Source organism: Oratosquilla oratoria, chromosome 18 (genome assembly GCF_046742065.1).
Source record: "Oratosquilla oratoria isolate Oo_2021 chromosome 18, ASM4674206v1, whole genome shotgun sequence".
NCBI lineage: Eukaryota > Metazoa > Arthropoda > Malacostraca > Stomatopoda > Squillidae > Oratosquilla > Oratosquilla oratoria.
In genome coordinates this window covers 64,860,966-64,883,948 of record NC_134794.1, presented here as the reverse complement: position 1 = coordinate 64,883,948, position 22,983 = coordinate 64,860,966, and the positions used below count along the sequence as shown (strand labels likewise).

The 22,983-nt window shown below is 40.5% G+C and overlaps 1 protein-coding gene across 6 annotated transcripts in view; it reads left to right on the top strand.

Annotated features, from left to right (window-relative positions):
* RalGPS (Ral GEF with PH domain and SH3 binding motif) overlaps nt 1–22,983 on the top strand; it is a 183,887-nt gene that overhangs the window by 112,070 nt on the left and 48,834 nt on the right. For 4 of the 6 annotated variants that reach the window (XM_076202316.1, XM_076202317.1, XM_076202315.1 and 1 more), the window contains 5 exons: nt 959–1,054; nt 8,833–8,999; nt 20,910–21,056; nt 21,601–21,700; nt 22,688–22,851. In XM_076202316.1, coding sequence (XP_076058431.1) covers nt 977–1,054; nt 8,833–8,999; nt 20,910–21,056; nt 21,601–21,700; nt 22,688–22,851 — 656 coding nt within the window. In that variant the 5' untranslated portion in view covers nt 959–976. The other 2 variants (XM_076202320.1, XM_076202319.1) reach the window with 2 other exon arrangements.

Below are 22,983 nucleotides of genomic sequence, written 5' to 3'. Positions count from 1 at the left end.
TGTTTCTCTCGATCTTATTTATATGCTGTATTTTATGGGAGGAGCAAACAACTGCTGCATATTCTAATCTTGTGGGGAGCCCGTCACTCGTACGCGACTTAGTGAGTTCGTTTGAACAGAAACGACTTAGGTTGAAAACATTTTCGAATCTCCAAATGTCAAATCACCTTTGCGTCTTATACTGAGAAGCTGATTGACGAGATAAGAGAAATTAAACATGGACGAATATTAGACAGTGTTGAATTGTAGACTTAGGGAAGTGTAGAATACTGTAAGCGAAGTCATCATCCAGCTTTTCAAATTCACAACATTTGACGAAAATTTTGAATGTGCGGCGGGGGCTTAGGTTATTAGTGAGGTTTCTTCATTATATTTCCATCCATGTAGTGAAAAGATGTGCTTGCTTAATGGGTGACAAAGTATCCGCGATCAGATCTTCCTGGTTCCTTCATGGGTGTTTCAGTACCTATTGAATAAAGCATCGATTGTCTTTTAGCAGTTGTGCATCACCATAGTCTGTTTTATTTCATTCAGCTGGATGTTATTGCTCACTGCTTTATTGAACCGTGGCACTGATGTTTCAGCGTCCTTTAATTTGTACATTCGAGTTCTTCCTGGGAGTGTGAAATGTCAACGATTATTTTTTCATTTGTTCTCACTTCCGCAATGAACGTATAACATTGCAGCTTGTCCGAGCCTGCTTGTCTTTGGACACAATATTGGGTATAATTCTTGCAGTTGCTTTGGACACAGGGTTAGCTCTAATTCTTGCAAATGAAGGATCTCAGTAAATAGTAACCGTCGACATTGCAAACTCCCACCGAGAACAACAATGGTGGCACTAATTTTGTCAACGAATTTGTACATGGCACTAGCTCGCTTTGTTCTCTGTATTGCATTCTAATGTATTTATATTTTATTTTGTTGTTTTGACGACGTTTTATTTTTTCTCTTGAAGGGCGGCCACGATGGAAGGATGGCCACCACCCTGAGGTACTCTGAGATGCCACGAGACATCTCCTGCGACAGCCTGGCCGCCCTCCGGATCAGCGAGGTAAGTCGTAGTGAGATTCTCACAACGGTCATGGATCACGTGTTTGACTCGTGATCGACAGTTATTACCCTCCCGCATGAGAGCTCGGAGTTCATATATCACCCGATCTCTGGGTAATGCTGTGACTTACAGGTGCACACACACACACACACACACACACACACACACACACACACACACACACACACACACACACACACACACACACACACACACGGCTCGATGGCGGATTGGTAAAGCACTGGCCTCACAAGCCAGAGAACCGGGGTTCGATTCCCCGGCCGGGCGGAGATAGTTGGGTTTGTCTCCTTTCACGTGTAACCCCTGTTCACCTAGCAGTGAGTAGGTACGGGACGTTAGTCAAGGAGTTGTGACCTTGCTGTCCCGGTGTGTGGTGTGTGAGTGGTCTCAGACCTACCTAGAGATCGGCAAATAATGAGCTCTGAGCTCACTGCCGTAGGATGGTGTCTGGCTGTCTCGACAGAGACTACAGCAGATCCGAGATCCGAGGTGAATACACACACACACACACACACACACACGTGTGGACTTTAATACTAAGAAGTGTAGCATAATGGAGTTTGGAAAAAGCAAAAACAGAATATCAGGAAAATATACAATTGGAACCAAAGAAGTAAAGAAAGTAGGATCCGAAAAAGATTTGGGAGTAATTATCACGAACGACTTGTCCTATGATATACAGATTAACAAAATTGTCGGGGAGACTTACAACTTGCTAAGATCAATAAAAGTGGCGTTTACATACTTGGACGAAGACATGATGAAAAAAATATTGGTTACATTGATAAGGCCTAGATTAGAGTATGCAGCGACATTGTGGTCCCCCAGTACCAAAAAGAATATAAAGAAAATAGAAAGAATCCAAAGAGCAGCTACAAAAATGGCACCTGCACTTGCAAACCTATCATACGAAGAGAGATTGGCTAAACTGGAGTTACCGACACTGGAGCAAAGAAGAGAGAGAGGTGACCTATTGACCATCTACAGAATCATGAAAGGCACAGAGGTACTCGATAGTGAGAACTTACTTAACTGGGACAAAAGAAACACAAGAGGACATGGAAAGAAAATAAAAAAACATAGCTATAGAAGAGAACTGAAGAAAAACAGTTTTCCTCATAGAGTTTTGGACACTTGGAACAAACTGGACAATGAAATAGTATGCGCAAAAACCATTCATGAGTTTAAAAACAAACTAGACACTGCAAGATACAAAGGCGGGACAACACGAGCATAGCTCCCCTTCCCGCAAAATACAACTAGGTAAATACAACTAGGTAAGGTAAATACACACACACACACACACACACACACACACACACACACACACACAGTGGAAAGAAAATATTGAAAATAAAGAAATTGCTTTCAAAGAAATAGTCAAGCAGCAAATGCAAGATAATGCAAAAGAAACAATCATTCAAGTGATTAACGAAAAAGCAAATTGGGTCAGGGACACAGTAGATAGGAAGAAATGTATTGTGGTTTATGGGCTTAAAGAAAAACAAGGATTGGCGAGGTACATGAGAGAAAAAGAAGAAAAAGAGACAGCAGTAGAAATCCTTAATGAAATTCAGGGGGGAGATAGTGATTCAGGCACAGACTTAGAAGAGACTTACAGAATTGGTCGCTATACTAAGGATAGGAATCGACCTCTAAAGATAAAACTAAGGTCACAAGTGGTAGTAGAAGACATATTTGAAAAAGTAGGTAACTTGGCAAAGAGTGAAAAATACAATAAGATATGGATAAAAAGAGAAATGAGTACTGAGGAATTAGAAAAAGAAAAGCGCGCTAAGAGAAGAAGCAAAGGAAAAAAACTTGAAAAGATCGGAGACAGAATGCAAAGAATTCCAGTGGAGAGTAATAGACTTGAGATTAAGACAATGGCACTTCAAAACGAACAAAACAAGGGAAGAAGAAACCAGGGAGAAGGAAGAAAATTAAAAGTGGCCTATACCAACATTGACGGACTAATTTCGGGACTGAACGAACTCAATGATTATCTGTTAGAAGCAAAACCAGACATAATGGGAATTGTAGAGACTAAACTAAGAGGTGAAATACCATCCACTGTTATCGGACAAGGTTTATACAACTACTGGATAAAAAACAGGGACAAGAAACAGGGAGGGGGAATCATGTTCTTGGCCAAGAAAGACCTAAAGGTGACAAAAATTGCAGAGGGCAAAGGTAATGCTGAATTGATCATGATAAAAGTCGAAGGCAAGAATATGAAAAGTAGAAAGTTTGTGGTGACTTATGTGCCTCCAAAAACAAGCGCTTGGAAAGAAATTGAACATAAAAAAATGCTAGATGACACAAGAAAATCACTCAATGAGATACTAATGGGTAAGGGTAATCTGGTAGTTATGGGGGACTTCAATTGCAAAGAAATTTGTTGGGACAGCATGACAGTGCAAGGAGGAGATGACTCGTGGGGCAATGTACTGCTAGATATGACCATGGAGTACACAATGACCCAATGGGTCCATGAAAACACAAGGTACAGAAATAATGAAGAGCCATCGAAACTAGATCTAATATTTACAACAGAGCCTGAAATAGTGCATAAAGTCCAGTATGAGACACCAATTGGAAAGAGTGACCATGTACTCATCGAAACTATACTAAAGGAAGAAATAGACATAGAGAGGAACGAAAAGCATAGGAAAGGAAGACTGAGGTACAACAAAACAGACTTTACAAAACTAAAGACATTCTTCCGGAATGCAAACTGGGAAATATTTTACAGGGAAGAAACAGCAGTGGAAGAGAAATGGAATATATTGATGGAAAACTACAATGAAGGGGTAAACAGGCATGTACCAAGACAAAAGCGAGAGAGAGAGTACATTAAATGTTGGTTCAACAAAAGATGCAGTGAGGCAAAAGACAGAAGGGACAAAGCTTGGAAAAAGTGGAGAAAAGACAAAAAACAAAGCAAATGGCAAATTTATGTTAACTATAGAAATGAGTATGTTAATGTGAGAAGAGAGGAGAAAAGGAACCATGAGAAAGATATTATAGACAAATGCAAAGAGCAACCCAAACTATTCTATCGGTATGTGAATGGTAAACTTAAAAACAAACAGGAATTGGTGAAACGATGCCAAGGAAACATAGAATACACAGAAGATTTAGAGATGGCCGAAGTCATGAACAATCACTTTAAATCTGTTTTCACCAGAGAGAAAATACCGAATTGTGACATAGACAAAAACAAGAAATCTCCCCTCATGAATGAGTTTACAGCATCACTAAAGGAAATATCAGAACATTTATCAAGGCTGGATGTCAGAAAATCACATGGCCCGGACGGTATTGCAAATTGGATTCTAAAGGAGTGCAAAGAAGAACTAACAGACAAAATACACATCTTAATAAACAGCTCACTCAAAGAAGGAAAGATACCCGAGGACTGGAAAAACGCTAACATTGTACCAATACACAAAGGAGGAAACAAAGAAGAACCCACCAACTATAGGCCAGTATCACTAACAAGCACCATTGCCAAAATTTGTGAGAAAATAATCAAGAATAGATGGGTAAAACATCTGGAAGACAATGACATATTAAACCCAAGACAATTCGGATTCAGACAAGGAAGATCATGCTCCACAAACTTAATATGCTTTTACTCAAGACTAATAGACATAGTGCAAGAAAGAAATGGATGGGCTGATTGTGCATTCCTAGACTTGCAAAAAGCCTTTGACAAAGTACCACACAGAAAACTACTAAAAAAAACTGGAACACATAGGAGGAATACAGGGAAACCTACTAAAATGGATAGAGGACTTTCTGACTGGTAGAAAGATGAGAGTAGTGCTCAGAGAAAAATATTCAGACTGGAAAGAGGTGATCAGTGGAGTACCGCAAGGATCTGTGCTGGCACCAATAATGTTTGCTATCTATATGAATGACATGGATGAGGACGTGAACTGCTACATGAGCTTCTTTGCCGATGACGCCAAACTGCTAAGGAAAATAGAAACTGATGAGGACTGTGAAGCACTGCAAGAAGACCTAAATAGGGTATGGAACTGGAGTCAGAAATGGGAAGTGGACTTTAATACTAAGAAGTGTAGCATAATGGAGTTTGGAAAAAGCAAAAACAGAATATCAGGAAAATATACAATTGGAACCAAAGAAGTAAAGAAAGTAGGATCCGAAAAAGATTTGGGAGTAATTATCACGAACGACTTGTCCTATGATATACAGATTAACAAAATTGTCGGGGAGACTTACAACTTGCTAAGATCAATAAAAGTGGCGTTTACATACTTGGACGAAGACATGATGAAAAAAATATTGGTTACATTGATAAGGCCTAGATTAGAGTATGCAGCGACATTGTGGTCCCCCAGTACCAAAAAGAATATAAAGAAAATAGAAAGAATCCAAAGAGCAGCTACAAAAATGGCACCTGCACTTGCAAACCTATCATACGAAGAGAGATTGGCTAAACTGGAGTTACCGACACTGGAGCAAAGAAGAGAGAGAGGTGACCTATTGACCATCTACAGAATCATGAAAGGCACAGAGGTACTCGATAGTGAGAACTTACTTAACTGGGACAAAAGAAACACAAGAGGACATGGAAAGAAAATAAAAAAACATAGCTATAGAAGAGAACTGAAGAAAAACAGTTTTCCTCATAGAGTTTTGGACACTTGGAACAAACTGGACAATGAAATAGTATGCGCAAAAACCATTCATGAGTTTAAAAACAAACTAGACACTGCAAGATACAAAGGCGGGACAACACGAGCATAGCTCCCCTTCCCGCAAAATACAACTAGGTAAATACAACTAGGTAAATACACACACACACACACACACACACACACGACTCGGTGGCGCAGTTGGTAGAACGATGAACTACTAGCATGGTGGTGCGCGTAGTGCTTGGTTCGAATCCTGCCCAGGGCCGAAATTAATTTCGGTACAGCTGCGCTTCGGGTCGTTACTCTGACTCTCGTGGGCGGGGAGTTGGGGGTGTGTGTGTGTGAAAGGTCATAGCATTACCCATAGATCGGACCTACGAGCTCTGAGCTCTCTTCCAGGAGGGAAATAGCTGTCGATCACGAGTCGAACACGTGATCCAAAAGACCAAGTGAATACACACACACACACACACACACACACACACACACACACACACACACACACACACACACACACACACACACAGCATCACTAAAGGAAATATCAGAACATTTATCAAGGCTGGATGTCAGAAAATCACATGGCCCGGACGGTATTGCAAATTGGATTCTAAAGGAGTGCAAAGAAGAACTAACAGACAAAATACACATCTTAATAAACAGCTCACTCAAAGAAGGAAAGATACCCGAGGACTGGAAAAACGCTAACATTGTACCAATACACAAAGGAGGAAACAAAGAAGAACCCACCAACTATAGGCCAGTATCACTAACAAGCACCATTGCCAAAATTTGTGAGAAAATAATCAAGAATAGATGGGTAAAACATCTGGAAGACAATGACATATTAAACCCAAGACAATTCGGATTCAGACAAGGAAGATCATGCTCCACAAACTTAATATGCTTTTACTCAAGACTAATAGACATAGTGCAAGAAAGAAATGGATGGGCTGATTGTGCATTCCTAGACTTGCAAAAAGCCTTTGACAAAGTACCACACAGAAAACTACTAAAAAAACTGGAACACATAGGAGGAATACAGGGAAACCTACTAAAATGGATAGAGGACTTTCTGACTGGTAGAAAGATGAGAGTAGTGCTCAGAGAAAAATATTCAGACTGGAAAGAGGTGATCAGTGGAGTACCGCAAGGATCTGTGCTGGCACCAATAATGTTTGCTATCTATATGAATGACATGGATGAGGACGTGAACTGCTACATGAGCTTCTTTGCCGATGACGCCAAACTGCTAAGGAAAATAGAAACTGATGAGGACTGTGAAGCACTGCAAGAAGACCTAAATAGGGTATGGAACTGGAGTCAGAAATGGGAAGTGGACTTTAATACTAAGAAGTGTAGCATAATGGAGTTTGGAAAAAGCAAAAACAGAATATCAGGAAAATATACAATTGGAACCAAAGAAGTAAAGAAAGTAGGATCCGAAAAAGATTTGGGAGTAATTATCACGAACGACTTGTCCTATGATATACAGATTAACAAAATTGTCGGGGAGACTTACAACTTGCTAAGATCAATAAAAGTGGCGTTTACATACTTGGACGAAGACATGATGAAAAAAATATTGGTTACATTGATAAGGCCTAGATTAGAGTATGCAGCGACATTGTGGTCCCCCAGTACCAAAAAGAATATAAAGAAAATAGAAAGAATCCAAAGAGCAGCTACAAAAATGGCACCTGCACTTGCAAACCTATCATACGAAGAGAGATTGGCTAAACTGGAGTTACCGACACTGGAGCAAAGAAGAGAGAGAGAGGTGACCTATTGACCATCTACAGAATCATGAAAGGCACAGAGGTACTCGATAGTGAGAACTTACTTAACTGGGACAAAAGAAACACAAGAGGACATGGAAAGAAAATAAAAAAACATAGCTATAGAAGAGAACTGAAGAAAAACAGTTTTCCTCATAGAGTTTTGGACACTTGGAACAAACTGGACAATGAAATAGTATGCGCAAAAACCATTCATGAGTTTAAAAACAAACTAGACACTGCAAGATACAAAGGCGGGACAACACGAGCATAGCTCCCCTTCCCGCAAAATACAACTAGGTAAATACTAGGTAAATACACACACAGAGAGAGAGAGAGAGAGAGAGAGAGAGAGAGAGAGAGAGACTTATTGTGCAGTGATACTTGAACTTAGATCGCTGAGTTAACGGTCGAGCGCGGTACCACCACGTTTTGAAGCCATATGTGTGTGTGTAATGTGGAGAAAACAATTATCTATATAGGAGGTCTATAGACTGGTTCTCCAATAATAATAATAATAAGAAGAAGAACAAGAATAATAAACAACTGACTTAGTTGGACAGGGAAAAAATTGCACTTATTACAGCCTTAGTTTAGTTTTTAGTTATAAAGAAAAAAATTCATTGGTTCTTTTGAACTAATTTGAATGTAGATTATACTCCATGACATCTCCCCTCTGTAGGCTTGACTTTGCCTATGACCACACATGCTCATTACATTACTTTGTGTTTTCATTTGATAGTGAGGGACTAATGACAGGTACCTGCATTTGGTGGTCCTACAAAAAGGATGTGAGAGTAATCACCCTACTGCCTAACTTTAAAACCCACCAACTTCTTCACCTCCATCTGGAAGTACAACCCTGAGGGGATAACACTTGCCCAAGATCTCTGTCAACTTCAGCTGTATTTCCTAGAGGTTTAAATGCAAGGAGAGGGGGTGACTACTCTCCTACTTTCTGATGGTGACATAAATTAGAAAGAGTCTGACACTAACACAATGGAGAGATCAGTCCAGAGTTTCTTACCAGTGAGATCAGTGGGCCTAGGGACTGTGGCCAACTGCCCCAGGGCTGCAGGTTTCCAGTCGGTGAAACTCGAGGCAACAGTTATTTATATATTGGTGCATGTGCATACATTTTTAGGCTCCTGTATTATCATTCTATCTGGTTATGTTGTAATTCCCACCCTGTCTCACTTGATTTTACCTTCTTGTTTAATTTTTATTTGTATGTTTTTCTAGGACATTTATTATATGTCTGAGGAACAAGATAATGATTATTTTTCTCATGACTGCCTTCCACCATCAGAGCGTGCCCGACAGCGATGAGGAGTCCAGCAGCGGGTGTGGCGGCCGCGGCATGACCCCCATGTGCACGCGTGGCACCTCTCCACCTTCTTCTGTGTATCGCAAAGTGTCGCCCAGTGACGCCCACGACGGCATCAAGGCCCTTACTAAGGCTGCCTACAGCTATGGGTGCGTAGCGGCCTGGCAGGGGGTGGCTTGCGGGTGCTGAGCCCGTCTACCCTCTCTAGTGCATAATCTGTACTGTCTTCCCACACCCAAGGCCGAACCTTGGAACACGAAAAGGGTTTCGTACAGTTCGGCTCCTCTACACTCATGAAATTTTGGTAAGGGACAGTGTTGCCCTATAAGCATCAGGCTTCAACGTGCAACCAAAGAGTTGTAGGTTGGAGGCCCATCCAGTGCACAGGATTGCTTTTGCGAGGGTTTGGCTTGGTTCACCCTTGCTTCCCCTGGATCCTCTTCATCATTGCTTTGGTAAAGAGGCAGTGGGAGTGAAAAAAGTACTTCCTGTGACTCCATTCAGCTGGGATCGACACACACAGGATATAATGTCCTATGAAAAATTATAAAAAAGAAATATGCCACACTTGTTAACAGGATTACTACTATTAAGCTATAATTTAGAATACAGATGTGATTAGATTATCCATATTCTTTTGAGTTTAGTTTTGCTCTGATGTCATATATTTTTCCAAGATTAGACACATCATTTTCAGAACCACCATGAATTTTGTAAGGTTATCGTACAAGCTTTCATGTTTTACATTTCCAATGATATTTTGAAAACCAAGTTATGTGCAACACTGTTAACATTTAGATTTTTTTTTTCCATTCTTTCAGATTTTTTTCCCACTATAACATTAATAGAAACAAATTTCACACTAATTGCATAACTTTTTGAATAGTAATTTATTTTTGACTTGGGCACCTTCACTTTTTTACTTTGTGGTGGCATATACTGTATTTGTCACACTCGTTGGGTGCTTCAGCACAGAGCCCACACAGTTCTTCATAAAAATATCCTGTTTGTGTTGTATATAAAATATCCTAACCCCTTCTCTCCGAGGACTGACCCGCCCTGAGCCAAATAGAATTGTCTGACATTAGCTAGAACAAAATTTTTGAGTGTATTATCAGGTTGAAGCAGTGGATCTAAATAGACTAAAGGGAGAGGTATCTCCCATTTGTCTAAATGTAAATGTATTACCCAAAACCAAATTTAGAAGGCACAGTACATAATCAAGTTGAAGGGGTTAAGAAAGAATTCTGTTTACAGTGTTTCCTCAGTGCACTATTCCTGTGTGACTTCTATTTTACTCTGCAAAAGTGAACCAACTGATCAAAATGTTTATTTTCATTCTTGTGTGGTGAGATATGAAAATGTTAAGAGGCTGACTTGGCCAAATGTGTATTGGTGGAGAATCCTTCATTAGAAACATGTGGGACCAGAAGAGAATAGGATATTGGAATTTTTCAGTTTTTGGAATATTTGTATATATTATCATCAGAATAATATCTGACCCAGGGCAGTGGACAGGATGCAGGGATGACCCATCATCCAGGTGGTGCCAAGATAAGAGGGAGGGAGGAAGGTGGAGGGGAGTGGAATATATAGGAAATGGAAAGGGTGGGAGTGGTTTCTATGCGTTTTTCTTTTTGGCTACCCCCCGTGTAGGGGGAAAAAGCCTTTGGTATATGTATGTATTATCATCAAATGAGAAAACTTGAGGATGGGTTCCATTTACACGGGGACCAGTAATGAGTACTGGCAAGAGGTGGTCCTTGAAGATGGATGTCGGAGAGAATCCTCTCCATGCTGCCCATCTACAAAACTCATATCTCATCTCCATTAGGAGGTGTAGCACAGATGAGACAACATTTTGTCTCTAGACTAGGCCTTAAGTATTTCTTATAACTTAAACTGTATTTCCTCAGTCTTTTCACATAAGGAACTGGCAATTGGTGACTGCTTACCTCCTACCGTGTACTACTACTCTAAGCAGGTGACATAGAAACACACACACTAATACAACATTGACAATAGTCCAAAGTTTCTTACTAGAGTGAGGGAAGAGCTTGAGAACCATTATCAGCCAGTGGGTTTCCATTTGGGGAAACTTAAGGGAACATTAATTAATAGTTATTTAGGGGAGAAAGAGCTGGGAATATTGGTATGGGATAATTCTGTCACCTGACAAACATACTGTAGTAGGATTGTGGGCCAGATGTACAAACTGCCAAAAAACAGAGGTGGCCTATCACTATATTGATGAAGAGATGATGAGAAAAGAGGGAGGCCTTAATTTCCCTGAGATTAAAGTGTGCTGCAGTGGGGTGGTTCTCACAAAATGAAAGATATAAACAAGATTGAGAAAATCCAAAAAGCAGCAACCAAATTTATTTCCAGCCTTGCAGATAATTTGTACAAGAAGAGACTGGAAGCACTAGATTGTCATCGTTAAAGGATTAAAGAGAAAAAAGGGCACTTGATTGTGGTATTCAGAGCATTGAGGGAAGTGAGAATAGTGACAGAATATGTCTTGATACGGGATAGGAACAACAAGAGGTCATGGTCACAAGTTAGAAAAGATCATTTGTCTGAAGGATGTAAAAATACAGTTTTCCATGTACATGTGTAAACTCTTGGAGTATCTTAGGAGATGATGTAGCACAGGGTAGAACCATACATAAATAGAAAACAAGGTATAATGATTAAAGAATAAGAGACAGGAGTCCATGAGCATAGCTTCCTGCTGGTATGCTAACAATACATACATACGTCCAAGGTACTTTTCAAAAAGTTATGGAGGTTTGAACATGTAGATGGTCTTAAGAACTTGTTAGAATCAAAAAAACTTTGAGGAACTGGACAAGATAAGAACAAAGGACAAGAGTGAAGGAGTCTGAAAGGAGGAAAGTTACTAGTGGAGACCCACAAGGCTCAGTATTAATGCCAGTAATGTTTTTTGTATATGTTAATGACATGATGAATAATTTGACTAATTCTGCTGGCTTATTAGTTGATGATAGAAAAATATCATGAGGAGCGTGAAGAACATAGAAGATTGATGATGATATGGTTTAACGTCACAAACTCCCCCCTATCGGAAGGCTAGGACGGTGCCCCTCACAGAGGGCTTTGAAGCATGGAATTTAATCAACCATGCCCTTGGTTCAACTTCGCTGGTGGTGGGGTTCAAATCGCCATCCCCTCGACGATCGCCGCAAGTAACGACGCCCAAACCCGCTTGACCAGCAAGCTTCCAAAGATTGCAGGATCTGGAAAAGGTATACAAGTGGAGCTGGGAGTGGGAACAGAATTTCAGTGTGAAAAAATTAAAAATATTGGAAATAGGTGTAAGAATAGGCAGTCACTGCAATATAGAATGGGTAATATTATATTTACAAAGGTGAAAGATGAGAGGGACTTAAGTGATAGTCATAGAAAAACTATCACCAGAAATGAACATAGAAAAGATCACTTCAGAGATTTGTAACCTGTTGAATAAAATAAGTGTTCATAAGAACACAAGAACATAACATAAGAATGAAGAAGACTGCAAGAGACCATAAGGCCTATACTAGGCAGTTCCATGTCCATTACCACCTGTCATTCCCATCCATAAAGTTGGCCAGTTTTTTAAAACAACTGATAGTTTCAGTACTCACTACATGGTTACTAAGTCTATTCCATTTGTTGACCACCCTATTAGTTAACCAATTCTTGCCTATTTCCTTCTTAAATCTAAATTTGTCCAGTTTAAATCCATTACTGCAAGTCCTGCCCTGTTGTCTTAATATGATGGCCTTGTTAATCTTGTTAAAACCTTTGATCCACTTAAACACCTCTATTAGATCACCATGCACTCAAAGAATTGGGGGAAGGGGTCCTATAATGGAGAATGCTGCACTGGTGTGGCACCCACTCAGAAAGGCATAAACAAGATGAAATTCAGAGAGCAATGAGCAAAATTGTTTCAGACCTTACTGATAAAGCATATGGAGAGAGACTGAATGTTCTAGGGTTGACAGTGTTAGAGGAGAAAAGAGAAGCATTTTAGTAACAATGTTTGAAGTCACGAAAGTGCACATAGTGTAGGAACAGGAAAACCAGAGGGCCTGAGATGAAATTAAGACTAAATATATGAAAGACATTAGGATTACTGATTCTTGGAATAGTTTGGGTAAAGGAATTGACCAATGGAAATGCAGAGACCTCTTTTCCTGTATACTACAACTACATAAAATAGTGGGTTGGAGCATCTCCGCATGCAGGTAGGTTGAGGTAATGGCAGTTACAACCCTGCAACCAGGAAGTTGCACCAAGGGCATGATTCATTAAGTTCCAATATACAAAGTCCTCTGTAAGGGGCACCATCCTAGCCTCATGATAGGGGAGTTTGCAATGTTAAACTGAATCACATAATATGTACGCTACAAATTTTCCACTTCTATTTGGGGTGATGTCACTGAGAGCTTATCTCCACTCAGCCATCAAGTTCTGTCAAACATATCCAAAATGTCCCCTACACAGTCCCTCCACTTCCACTTTGGTCTTCCTCTGACATACATACATACAGTATGTGTATGTATCATGGTTTCTTTTCTGTAGATTTGCCAGATCTCATCATAAAGGAAAAATGATTATTGAAGCATTTTGATCAGCATTGTATCACATTTTACCTGTACACTGCCTGTGTACAATAATTTGCTACCTATCAATACCACTTGTGTATTTTGCTTGAAAGCTTGTTCTCCCCAACTATATTTGGCATCAATTACTGCCTGTATTCAGTATTTGTACCCTGCCTGTACATAGCCTCATTCTCTAACCAGTATTATCCGTGGTAGCTGTTGAAGCTGTGTGACGTACTTCACATGCCACATTTCATGGATGGCCAAATTTTTTGTAGTTTCATTTTATTTATGATGATGATGATTATTATTATTATTATTATTATTATTATTATTATTTATTTTATTTATGTACCTTTTGATGTGTGTGTGTGTGTGTATATGTATATATATATATATATATATATATATATTTTAAGAATATGTGTATTTAACATTTCATGAATCATATATACATACTACAAGTTGGTTTTTGTGTAAAAATTTTAGTTTTAAATTGTAACTTTTTGATACTTTACACATACGGGGATTATATTTTTTCACTGGTCCATATTAAGATTACAGTGTATTTTGTTCAAATTTTATTTTATTTTTATTTTGTGCTAGTAAGTTTCCTAACTGTAGAGCTACCTTGTGTAAAATCCACTTAAGCAGTCTTATAGTGTGTACATCACTTCTGCATTTTATCTACATTTGTAGGACCAATGATGGGTACCTACAAGAGGGGCCTGTGAGACAGACTTGCAGAAAATCATCTCCCCACCACCAATTTCATAACATGTCGGCACCCTCGCTTCTGTCCTGAAGCACACACTTTGTCTCCAGACTTGTTTCAGTATCTCTTTATGAACTCTGTTTTATCACCTTTTCACATAAGGAGAGCTAACAGCTGCTCCCCTCCTACTCCTACTATGAGTACTAGCACAACATAGTGACATTGAAACAGCCCTTTACTAATACAGCACAGACAGTTCTACATTGCTGTATCCCAGACCCCCTGATGTCCATCCCTCTGAATCCTGTCTTTCTCGAGAAGACAGAGTCCACCAGGCCAGGCTGTGGTGCATCCACCATCCAGCCCTTGTTACCAGAAGAGGCTGGATGACTGCATCACATATAACTATCCTATAGTTATAAACATATACCCAGTTTCGGCTGTGGCCTTCCTTGGGGAGACGGGACTGCTCGGACAGACAGTCTAGGGAACGACAACAACAACAACAACAACTATCCTGGATGTAACCCTTCACCCCATACTATACAAGACATTATGGAAGACTGCATCATACACAATCATGCATGTCAACAACACAATATGTACTCTATAAGGGATTTATGGGAAAACCCAATTCCAGCCATGACATTCCTTAGGGAGATGGGACTGCTCAGTCAGACAGTCTAGGGAACGACAACAACAACAGTCAAACATTTCATTGCAGAGAAATCTATGGGAAAACCCACAAGCTGTTGCCAGTTGCAGTGAAACTGTGGGTTTCCAGTCACTGATTATAGAAGCAACAATTATTATTATCTGTATTATATACATCATATCTCTAATGTATTGTTATGTTGTATGCAGTAACAAATGATAATTGAATACTTAAGTATCTAGGTAGTAAGTTTTGCTTGAAGTTATTTCTTGAACTGTTCTTCTTTATGCCTGTCAGTTCCCCAGTCAGATTTTCATACATAAAGCATTTTTGTATATTGTATATCTTGCTGTTGTAATGTAATTTTCATTAAGGTGCTAGGGTTGTATTCTTGTCCTTGCGTAATATTTCTTCCCCTCTTGAAGATATCTATTTGATATGTTTGTTATTTTTAATGCAGTGTCAGTGTTAGTGAATAAGAGCATGAGAATGCAGGTATTCTTTGATTCTAATATAAAAAAGTTGCCTTTGTATCCTACTAGTTACTTCATAGTTGTATGAATTTGTTGACCTTTGAATAGAATTCAGTCATTGATTAATGAAGCAAAATGGGGTCAATCTGTAGATAAAATATATTTTCTTTGGTGTAATTGACTGGTCACAAAATATTGTTGCATTGCATTTGATCATGTATTGTGTTAGTATTTGATGTAGGAGTTGATATATGTAACCTAACCCCTTTGTTGACATCACAGGGGAGATTGTGATTCAGGAGGATCACCAATTCTCCAAGGGCAGATTGGAATTGGAATTGTCTAACCTAATTCAGATCAACCTTTCTTAATTCTAGTTAACCTATACCAATACTTTATATAACTCCAGTCAACCTATCCTATCTCCAGTCATCACATCCTAAATCCAATCAACTTAACCTAATCTAGTATGGCTGAACCTGGGAGTTTTCTGACCAGCACCCTAAGGTATGGGTCTTTTAATGTGTGTGGATGTGGTATAGATGAGAGTAAAAGGGAAGAGATAGGTAGTATGTTTGTGAGAAGAAAGATGGATGTGTTGGCTTTGAGTGAAACTAAGTTGAAAGGGAAGGGTGAGTGTAAGTGGGAGGTTATCAGGAGTGAAGAGAGGGCGAGGGAGGGAAGGGGTGGCTATTCTAGTAAGTGAAGAGATAGGTAAACATGTAGTGGAGTGGAAGGAGGTTTCCTCAAGGATAATGTGGATGAAGGTGAAACTGGGAAAGGAGATATGGGTCTTTGTAAGTGCATATGGGCCTGGCAGTGAGAAGAGTGTAGAAGAAAGGGAGGCCTTTTGGATAGATTTAAATGAGTGCATAGAGGATTTAGGGAGAAATGTCAATGTAATAGTACTGGGAGACCTTAATGCTAGGGTAGGAAATGGTCCAATTGATGGAGTGGTTGTGAAATGTGGAGTTCCAGGAAAGAATCGTAGTGGAGAGTTGATGGTGGAAATGTGTCTAGAGAGTTGATGATAGCAAATACAGTGTTTCGGAAGAAAGTCAAGCATAAGTACACATGGGAGAGGGTGGTGGATGGAAGGGTGGTAGATAGAGCATTGACGGATTATGTAGTGGTAAATAGGATTATGATAGGAAGAGTTAAGGATGCACATGTGCTAAGGGGAGAGGGTGGGGGAATATCAAATATTTTTTTTGGTGGAAGGAAAGTTGAGAGTGGAGGGTAGAAGGAGAAAGAGGAAAGGGACAAAAGGTAGGGAGGTGCTTAGAGTGAACTCTTTAAATGAAAAGGAAAAGGAGAAGGAGTACAAGAAGAAGCTGAAGGAGGAGTGGGAGGGAGTGAAGGATAGAGTAGAGCTGGGTGTGGAGGAGGAATGGGGATGGTTCAAGGAGGGAGTCACAAAGTGTGCAAGGATGGTGTGTGGAACAAGAAGGACAGGAGGAAATAGAAGGAAGGGTAGTGAATGGTGGGATGAGGAAACAAAGAAGGTTGTAGAAGAGAAGAAGCGAGCTTTCACAGATTGGTTACAAAATAGGATGAGGGAGTCATATGAGAGGTACAAAGAAAAGAAAAGAGAAGTAAAGCAAAAGGTAAAGGAGGCAAAGAGGAGAGCAGATGTGAAGTGGGGTAAGAGTATGACAAAATTTTGAAAGTAATAAAAAGATGTTTTGGAAAGAAGTTAAGAGAGGAAGAGGAGGCGAATCAAGTAGAGAAGAAAAGGTAAAAGGTGCAGATGGAGAGATGATAATGGAAGAGAAGGCAGTAAGGGGAAGATGGGCAGAATATTTTAGGGAGTTGCTTAATGTGAAGGAGGATAGGGAGGGAAAGATAGTTGCAGTGGGAAATGCTAAGAAAATGAGAGTGATGAGTGAGGAAAATGGAGGAGAAATAAGGAAGGATGAAGTGAAGGCAGTTGTTAAGATGATGAAAGCAGGTAAGGCACCTGGTCTGGATGGATGCCATGCATACATACATACATACATATACCAAGGCTTTTTCCCCCTTACAAGGGAGGTAGCCAAAAAGGGAAAGGCATAAAAACACTCCCACCCATTTCATCCCTACATACACTCCACACCCCTCCCACCCTCCCTCTCATCTGAGCACCTCCTGGATGACGGGTCATCCCTGCATCCTGCCCACCGCCCTGGGTCAGAAGCAGTGTCACAAGACACAGCACATCCACAGCAAGGCCGCTTCATTTAATCAGCGACCCCCCCTCTCCGTCCCCCCTTGCCATGCAGAATGTCTAAAAAAAGGAGGTACAGTGATGGTGGACTGGCTGGTGAGGTTATTTAATGTTTGCTGGAGAGAGGGTAGAGTGCCGGAGGACTGGAGGAGTGCCTGTATAGTTCCACTTTACAAGGGAAAAGGGGACAAGTGTGAATGTAGTAGTTTCAGAGGGATTAGCTTGTTAAATGTAGTTGGTAAGGCTTATGGGAGGATCTTGATTGAGAGGATTAGGAGAGGAACAGAGGGAGTAATTGGTGAGGAACAGTGTGGATTTAGGACGGGTAGAGGTTGTGTAGATCAGATATTTGTGGTAAGACAAATATGTGAGAAAGCTATAGGAAAAGGTAAGGATGTTTTTTGGGCTTTTATGGATCTGGAAAAGGCTTACGATAGGGTAGACAGAAAGGCTCTGTGGGAGGTTATGCAGATATATGGGATAGGAGGAAAGCTTCTCGGAGCTGTCAAGAGTTTTTATGAGAGTAGTAGAGCGTGTGTCAGGATTGGAAATGGAGAGAGTGAGTGGTGGGAGGTAAAGGTGGGACTTCATCAAGCATGCGTTATGTTGCCCTGGCTGTTCAACTTGTACATGGATGGGGTAGTGCGAGAGGTAAATGCAAGGGTAGTGGGGAAGGGATTGGAGATGGTTAAAGAAAATGGAGAAAAGTGGGAGGTGAGCCAGCTGTTGTTTGCGGACGACACTGTGCTTGTGGCAGGATCGGAGGAGGGATTGAGGAAGTTGGTGACAGAGTTTGGGAGAGTATGTGATAGAAGAAAGCTAAAGATAAATGTGGGTAAAAGTAAGGTGATGAGATGTACAAGGGGTGAAAGTGGCAGTAGACTGGAAGTGAGCATTAAGGGAGAGCTACTGGAGGAAGTAGATAGTTTTAGATACTTGGGTGCAAATGTGGCAGGAAAAGGTGGAGTGAAGGTGGAGGTAGAATGTAGATTGAGAGAAGCGAGTAAATGCCTTGGTGGGTTGAAGAGTGTAATGAGGAATAGACATTTGGGAATGGATGCTAAGAGGAGACTGTATGAAGGAGTGATTGTGCCAACAGCACTGTATGGGGCAGAAACATGGAACATAAGAGAGAAAGAGTTTAAATGTGTTTGAGATGAGGTGTCTGAGAAGTATGATGGGGGTTACTAGTCTAGATAGAGTGAGAAATGAGGAGGAGAATGGGGGTGGAAAGGGAGTTGGGAGATAGGGTTGATGAAAGAGTATTAGGATGGTTTGGACACATGGAAAGAATGAGTGAAGAAAGACTAGTAAAAGAGGTATGGAAGGCAGATGTGGAGGGAGTGAACATGAGGGGACATCCTAGGATGAGGTGGATGGATGGGGTGAAGGGGCTTTGGGGAAGAGGGGAATGTCTGTTGAGGAAGGACGGGAGAGGACAGAAGACAGGGGTGAATGGAGAATGGTTGTATATGGATGATGTTGTGATGCTTGAGGTGGAATGGGCTGGGGGATGGGGGGTGAGGTAGTATGTATGAGCAAAATTTGACACAGCCCGAAGGGATTTCTTCCTGTCTTCTCCTTTTATGCATGGGGGGGGATGGAGAGGGGGGGTCGCTGATTTAATGAAGCGGCCTTGCTGTGGATGTGCCGTGTTGTGTCTTGCGACACTGCTTCTGACCCAGGGCAGTGGATAAGGTGCAGGGATGACCCATCATCCAGGAGGTGCTAAGATAAGAGGGAGGGTGGAGGGGTGTGGAGTGTATTCAGGGATGGAATGGGTGGGAATGATTTTATGCCTTTTTCTTTTTGGCTACCTCCCTTGTAAGGGGGAAAAAGCCTTGGTATATGTATGTATGTATGTAGTATGGCTGAACCTAACCTAGCTAAACATAACCTTACCTAACCTAGCTTAGGTGAACCTAACCTAACCTAGCTCATCTGAATGTAACTTAACCTAGCTTAGTTTTAATTTGTAACTTTATGATACTTACATTAGGGCACTATAGTTCTTCAGTGGTCCATATAAACCCCTTCCATACAATGACACCTAGATAGGCTTCACAAGGAGTGAATGGGTATATGAGGATGCTGTGTTGGTGTCTTAATTATATTAATTGTAGCCGAGTGACACCCCCCCCCCCATATTCTGTGAACTGGCTTGATCATATTTTCTGTGGTTATTATTATTCAGAGCGAAAGAGAAAGAGTAATACAGTTTTAACTCTATATTTTATATTGCGAATATTGTGATGTATCATCATACATCAGGCATCCGATGCTGCCCATGAGAATTTGACTCCTATTGAAGAGATTAAGGTTACAGTACATTTTGTTCAAAATTGTTGTTCATTTTTATGTTTTGCAACTAAGTTTGCAAACTAGAACTACCAAACATAACCTAGCCATGCTTAACTTAACCTAACCCAACCAAACTTAGCTTGACCTATTCCAACTTAACCCAATCCAACTCAGCCCAATCAAAACTCAGCTGAACTTGACCTAACCCAACCCTAATCTACCCAAATTGACCCAGCTAAACCCAGCAAGATCCAACCTAACCCAACCCAACTCTGATCACATTCTTTGGAGAATTGGCTGTTGCCATAGTTCTTGATAATTAAACTAAATGTCTATCAGTATGGATATTATGACTGAATTTCTTGCTGTAGGCAACTAGATAATACCACTATATTAAGAGTGTGTGCCATATAATTCAATATCTTGAAGGATGAAAGTTGTAGAATTAGCAAAACTTATGATTTAACTGCAAAATGTTTAAAATGTAGAGGTGGTTAGCGAACTTTGAGGGGAAGACCAAGATTGGGATAGATGGGGTGAAAGGGGCCTTGGGTAGAAGAGGAATGTCTGTTGAGCAGAGAAGGGAGAGGGCAAGAAATAGGTTTAAGTGGACAGTGCCTGTGAATGGATAACAAATTAAAGCAGCCTATAGGGATTTCTTATGGTTTGCTATGTATTCTTGTGTGGATGAAATGGGAGGGTTACCATGTAATGAAGCAGTGGGGTTCAACCAGTTTCAGCTGATGGGCCCTGCTGTGGAGTTGGTGTGCTTTGCTACATTGCTTCTGACCCAAGCAGTGGGTAGGGGACAAAGATGACCCTTCATTCACAAGGAGCTAAGATAAAAGAGACAACAAATGGGTGTGGGATGATAAAGGATGGGCATATACCTTGGATAGCCACCCCCCTTTTATAAGGGGGAAAGCACCTTTTGGTATATGCATGATTTAAAGGATTTATTTAGCTGTTACTTTACATTTGAAGAGGATATAGATTTTAAGTGGTGTATTGTAGATTGTAGGGACCTACAAGTTTCTTGTTGTAGTAAACTGTGACTTCCATTGTGTAACTTATGAGAATGTGTATATTGCAGGACTCTTCCTCGGGTTCATAGCCACAAGTCGGCCAGTTTGCCGGCACGTAGTCGGGACTCGGACACCACGCCAGTGCTCGATGTCTTGCGTGTATCACCTGAGGACTTGGCCACTCAGATTACACGCATGGACTTTCCAGTATTCAAGTAAGAGACACTCTTGGCATTGTCACCTTTTTCTTCCTTAAAGAACTGTGTATTGTTTGCTAGTATCTTTTATTTATTTGTTTATTTCTATAGCAATTGTTAGTGTAAATTTGTGAAACTAGATGCTATATAAAAAATGTATTATTGTATTGTGGGGAGGGGAGGCACCGTGTGTAAAGAAGCAGTGGGGTTAACAGTCTGTTCCAGCTGTTACTCTTAGGTCCCTTTCAGAGTTTACTTTTTTTTTTTACCTCCTTTGTACCAATTTTATATTGAGACGATATTCTATTTTTACTTTTTCCAAATTCCATTATGCTACATATATATATGTGTATGTATATATGTATGTATATAAATATGTGTGTGTGTGTGTGTGTGTGTGTGTATATACTGTATATATATATATAGATTTTGGGGGTTTAAAGCTGCTGAGTAGCATGCAGCTGATACTTTAGGGTCTTTATGAGGTGCCCCTATGGACCAGTGCCACATATCATTTTGTCTGTGATAGAGTTTTTGACTAAACTTTCTTGCTTTGCTACAGGGCCATCACTCCCGATGAGCTAACATCATGTGGCTGGACCAAGAAAGACAAACAAAAAATGGCTCCTAATGTTGTAGAGTTCACTCGTCGCTTCAACCATGTGAGTTTGGATTTGTTTTAATGGTCTCAAACATTCAATTTCTGAATTGTGCTATCTGCTTTTACAGTCCATTACTATAACTATAGTGGTCAACAGAGGATTGGTCTGTCTGATTGAAAAACATAGAAAACACACCAACTTTGTTGGTGATATTTAGTGGGACACTCTTTCCTCTTGATAACCTTCTGCAGGCATTTTGGAGTAGAAAGGGCAAGATGAAGAGGTTAATCAAGATAGACCCGTAAGTCAAAACAAAAGCAATGAATTGGAATGGTAACCCCTCGCTATTGAGAGGGTACCACAGTGGTGAATAAGATAGCTAGGATAAGCATTGCTCTGGATGGGTCCCACAGAAGAGATCTTGAGATTAAGGATAGGAGGGCTTTAAGAGGTCATGGGAACAAATAAAGAAAGACCACGTGTCTAAAGGGTGTGGAGAAATACAGCTTTCCTTATGATGTGATATGATATGGTTTAACGTCACAAACTCCCCCCTATTGGAAGGCTAGGATGGTGCCCCTCACAGAGGGCTCTGTAGCTTTCCATATAGATTCTTACATATTTGGAATAGCTCAGGTGATATAGCCTAAACTGGAACAATACCAAGAGTTTTTTTCCCTTATAATGAGGAACTCAAATCTAAATATGATGATCGGAAATCAGGAATATAGATCAAATTGAATTTACATGAGTTTAAGGTTTGGTATGATGAATTGAAGAGTAGTAGATGTGACCTGACAAGCATTTCTCCTTTTCTGTGTACCACAATTAGGTAAATACAGAGATGAATGAAGTATCCAGACTCCAACCATAGTCAAAGGGAAAATGCCACTGAGTATGGAAGGGGGTCTGTAAGTTTTCAGACGCAATGTTCCTTTACACTTGTACCACCCATGATAGGAGCTTAATGTCTTCAGTTATCCTGGAACTTTACCCCTCTTTCCTTCCTCTTATTTCCATGCTTGGCTTGGCTTGGCATGGGCACAGGTTAGCTTCTGGGTAGTGCGGGAGATCCTCAATGCAGGAGCGGTCAAGCATCGAGCAGAGATGACGGGACACTTCATCAAGGTGGCCAGAAAGCTCAACGACCTCAACAACCTTCATTCTCAGTTTGCCATTATCAGTGCACTACAGTCAGCACCAATCTACAGGTGTGTGTCATGGCTGCCTGTTGTAAGAGTGTGTTTGCTGCTCACATGTTGCAAGGGAGTGTTCTTTTTTCATTAACAGTGTGAGTGGCCAGTAGAGATATACTCTTTTAATATATATATATATATATATAT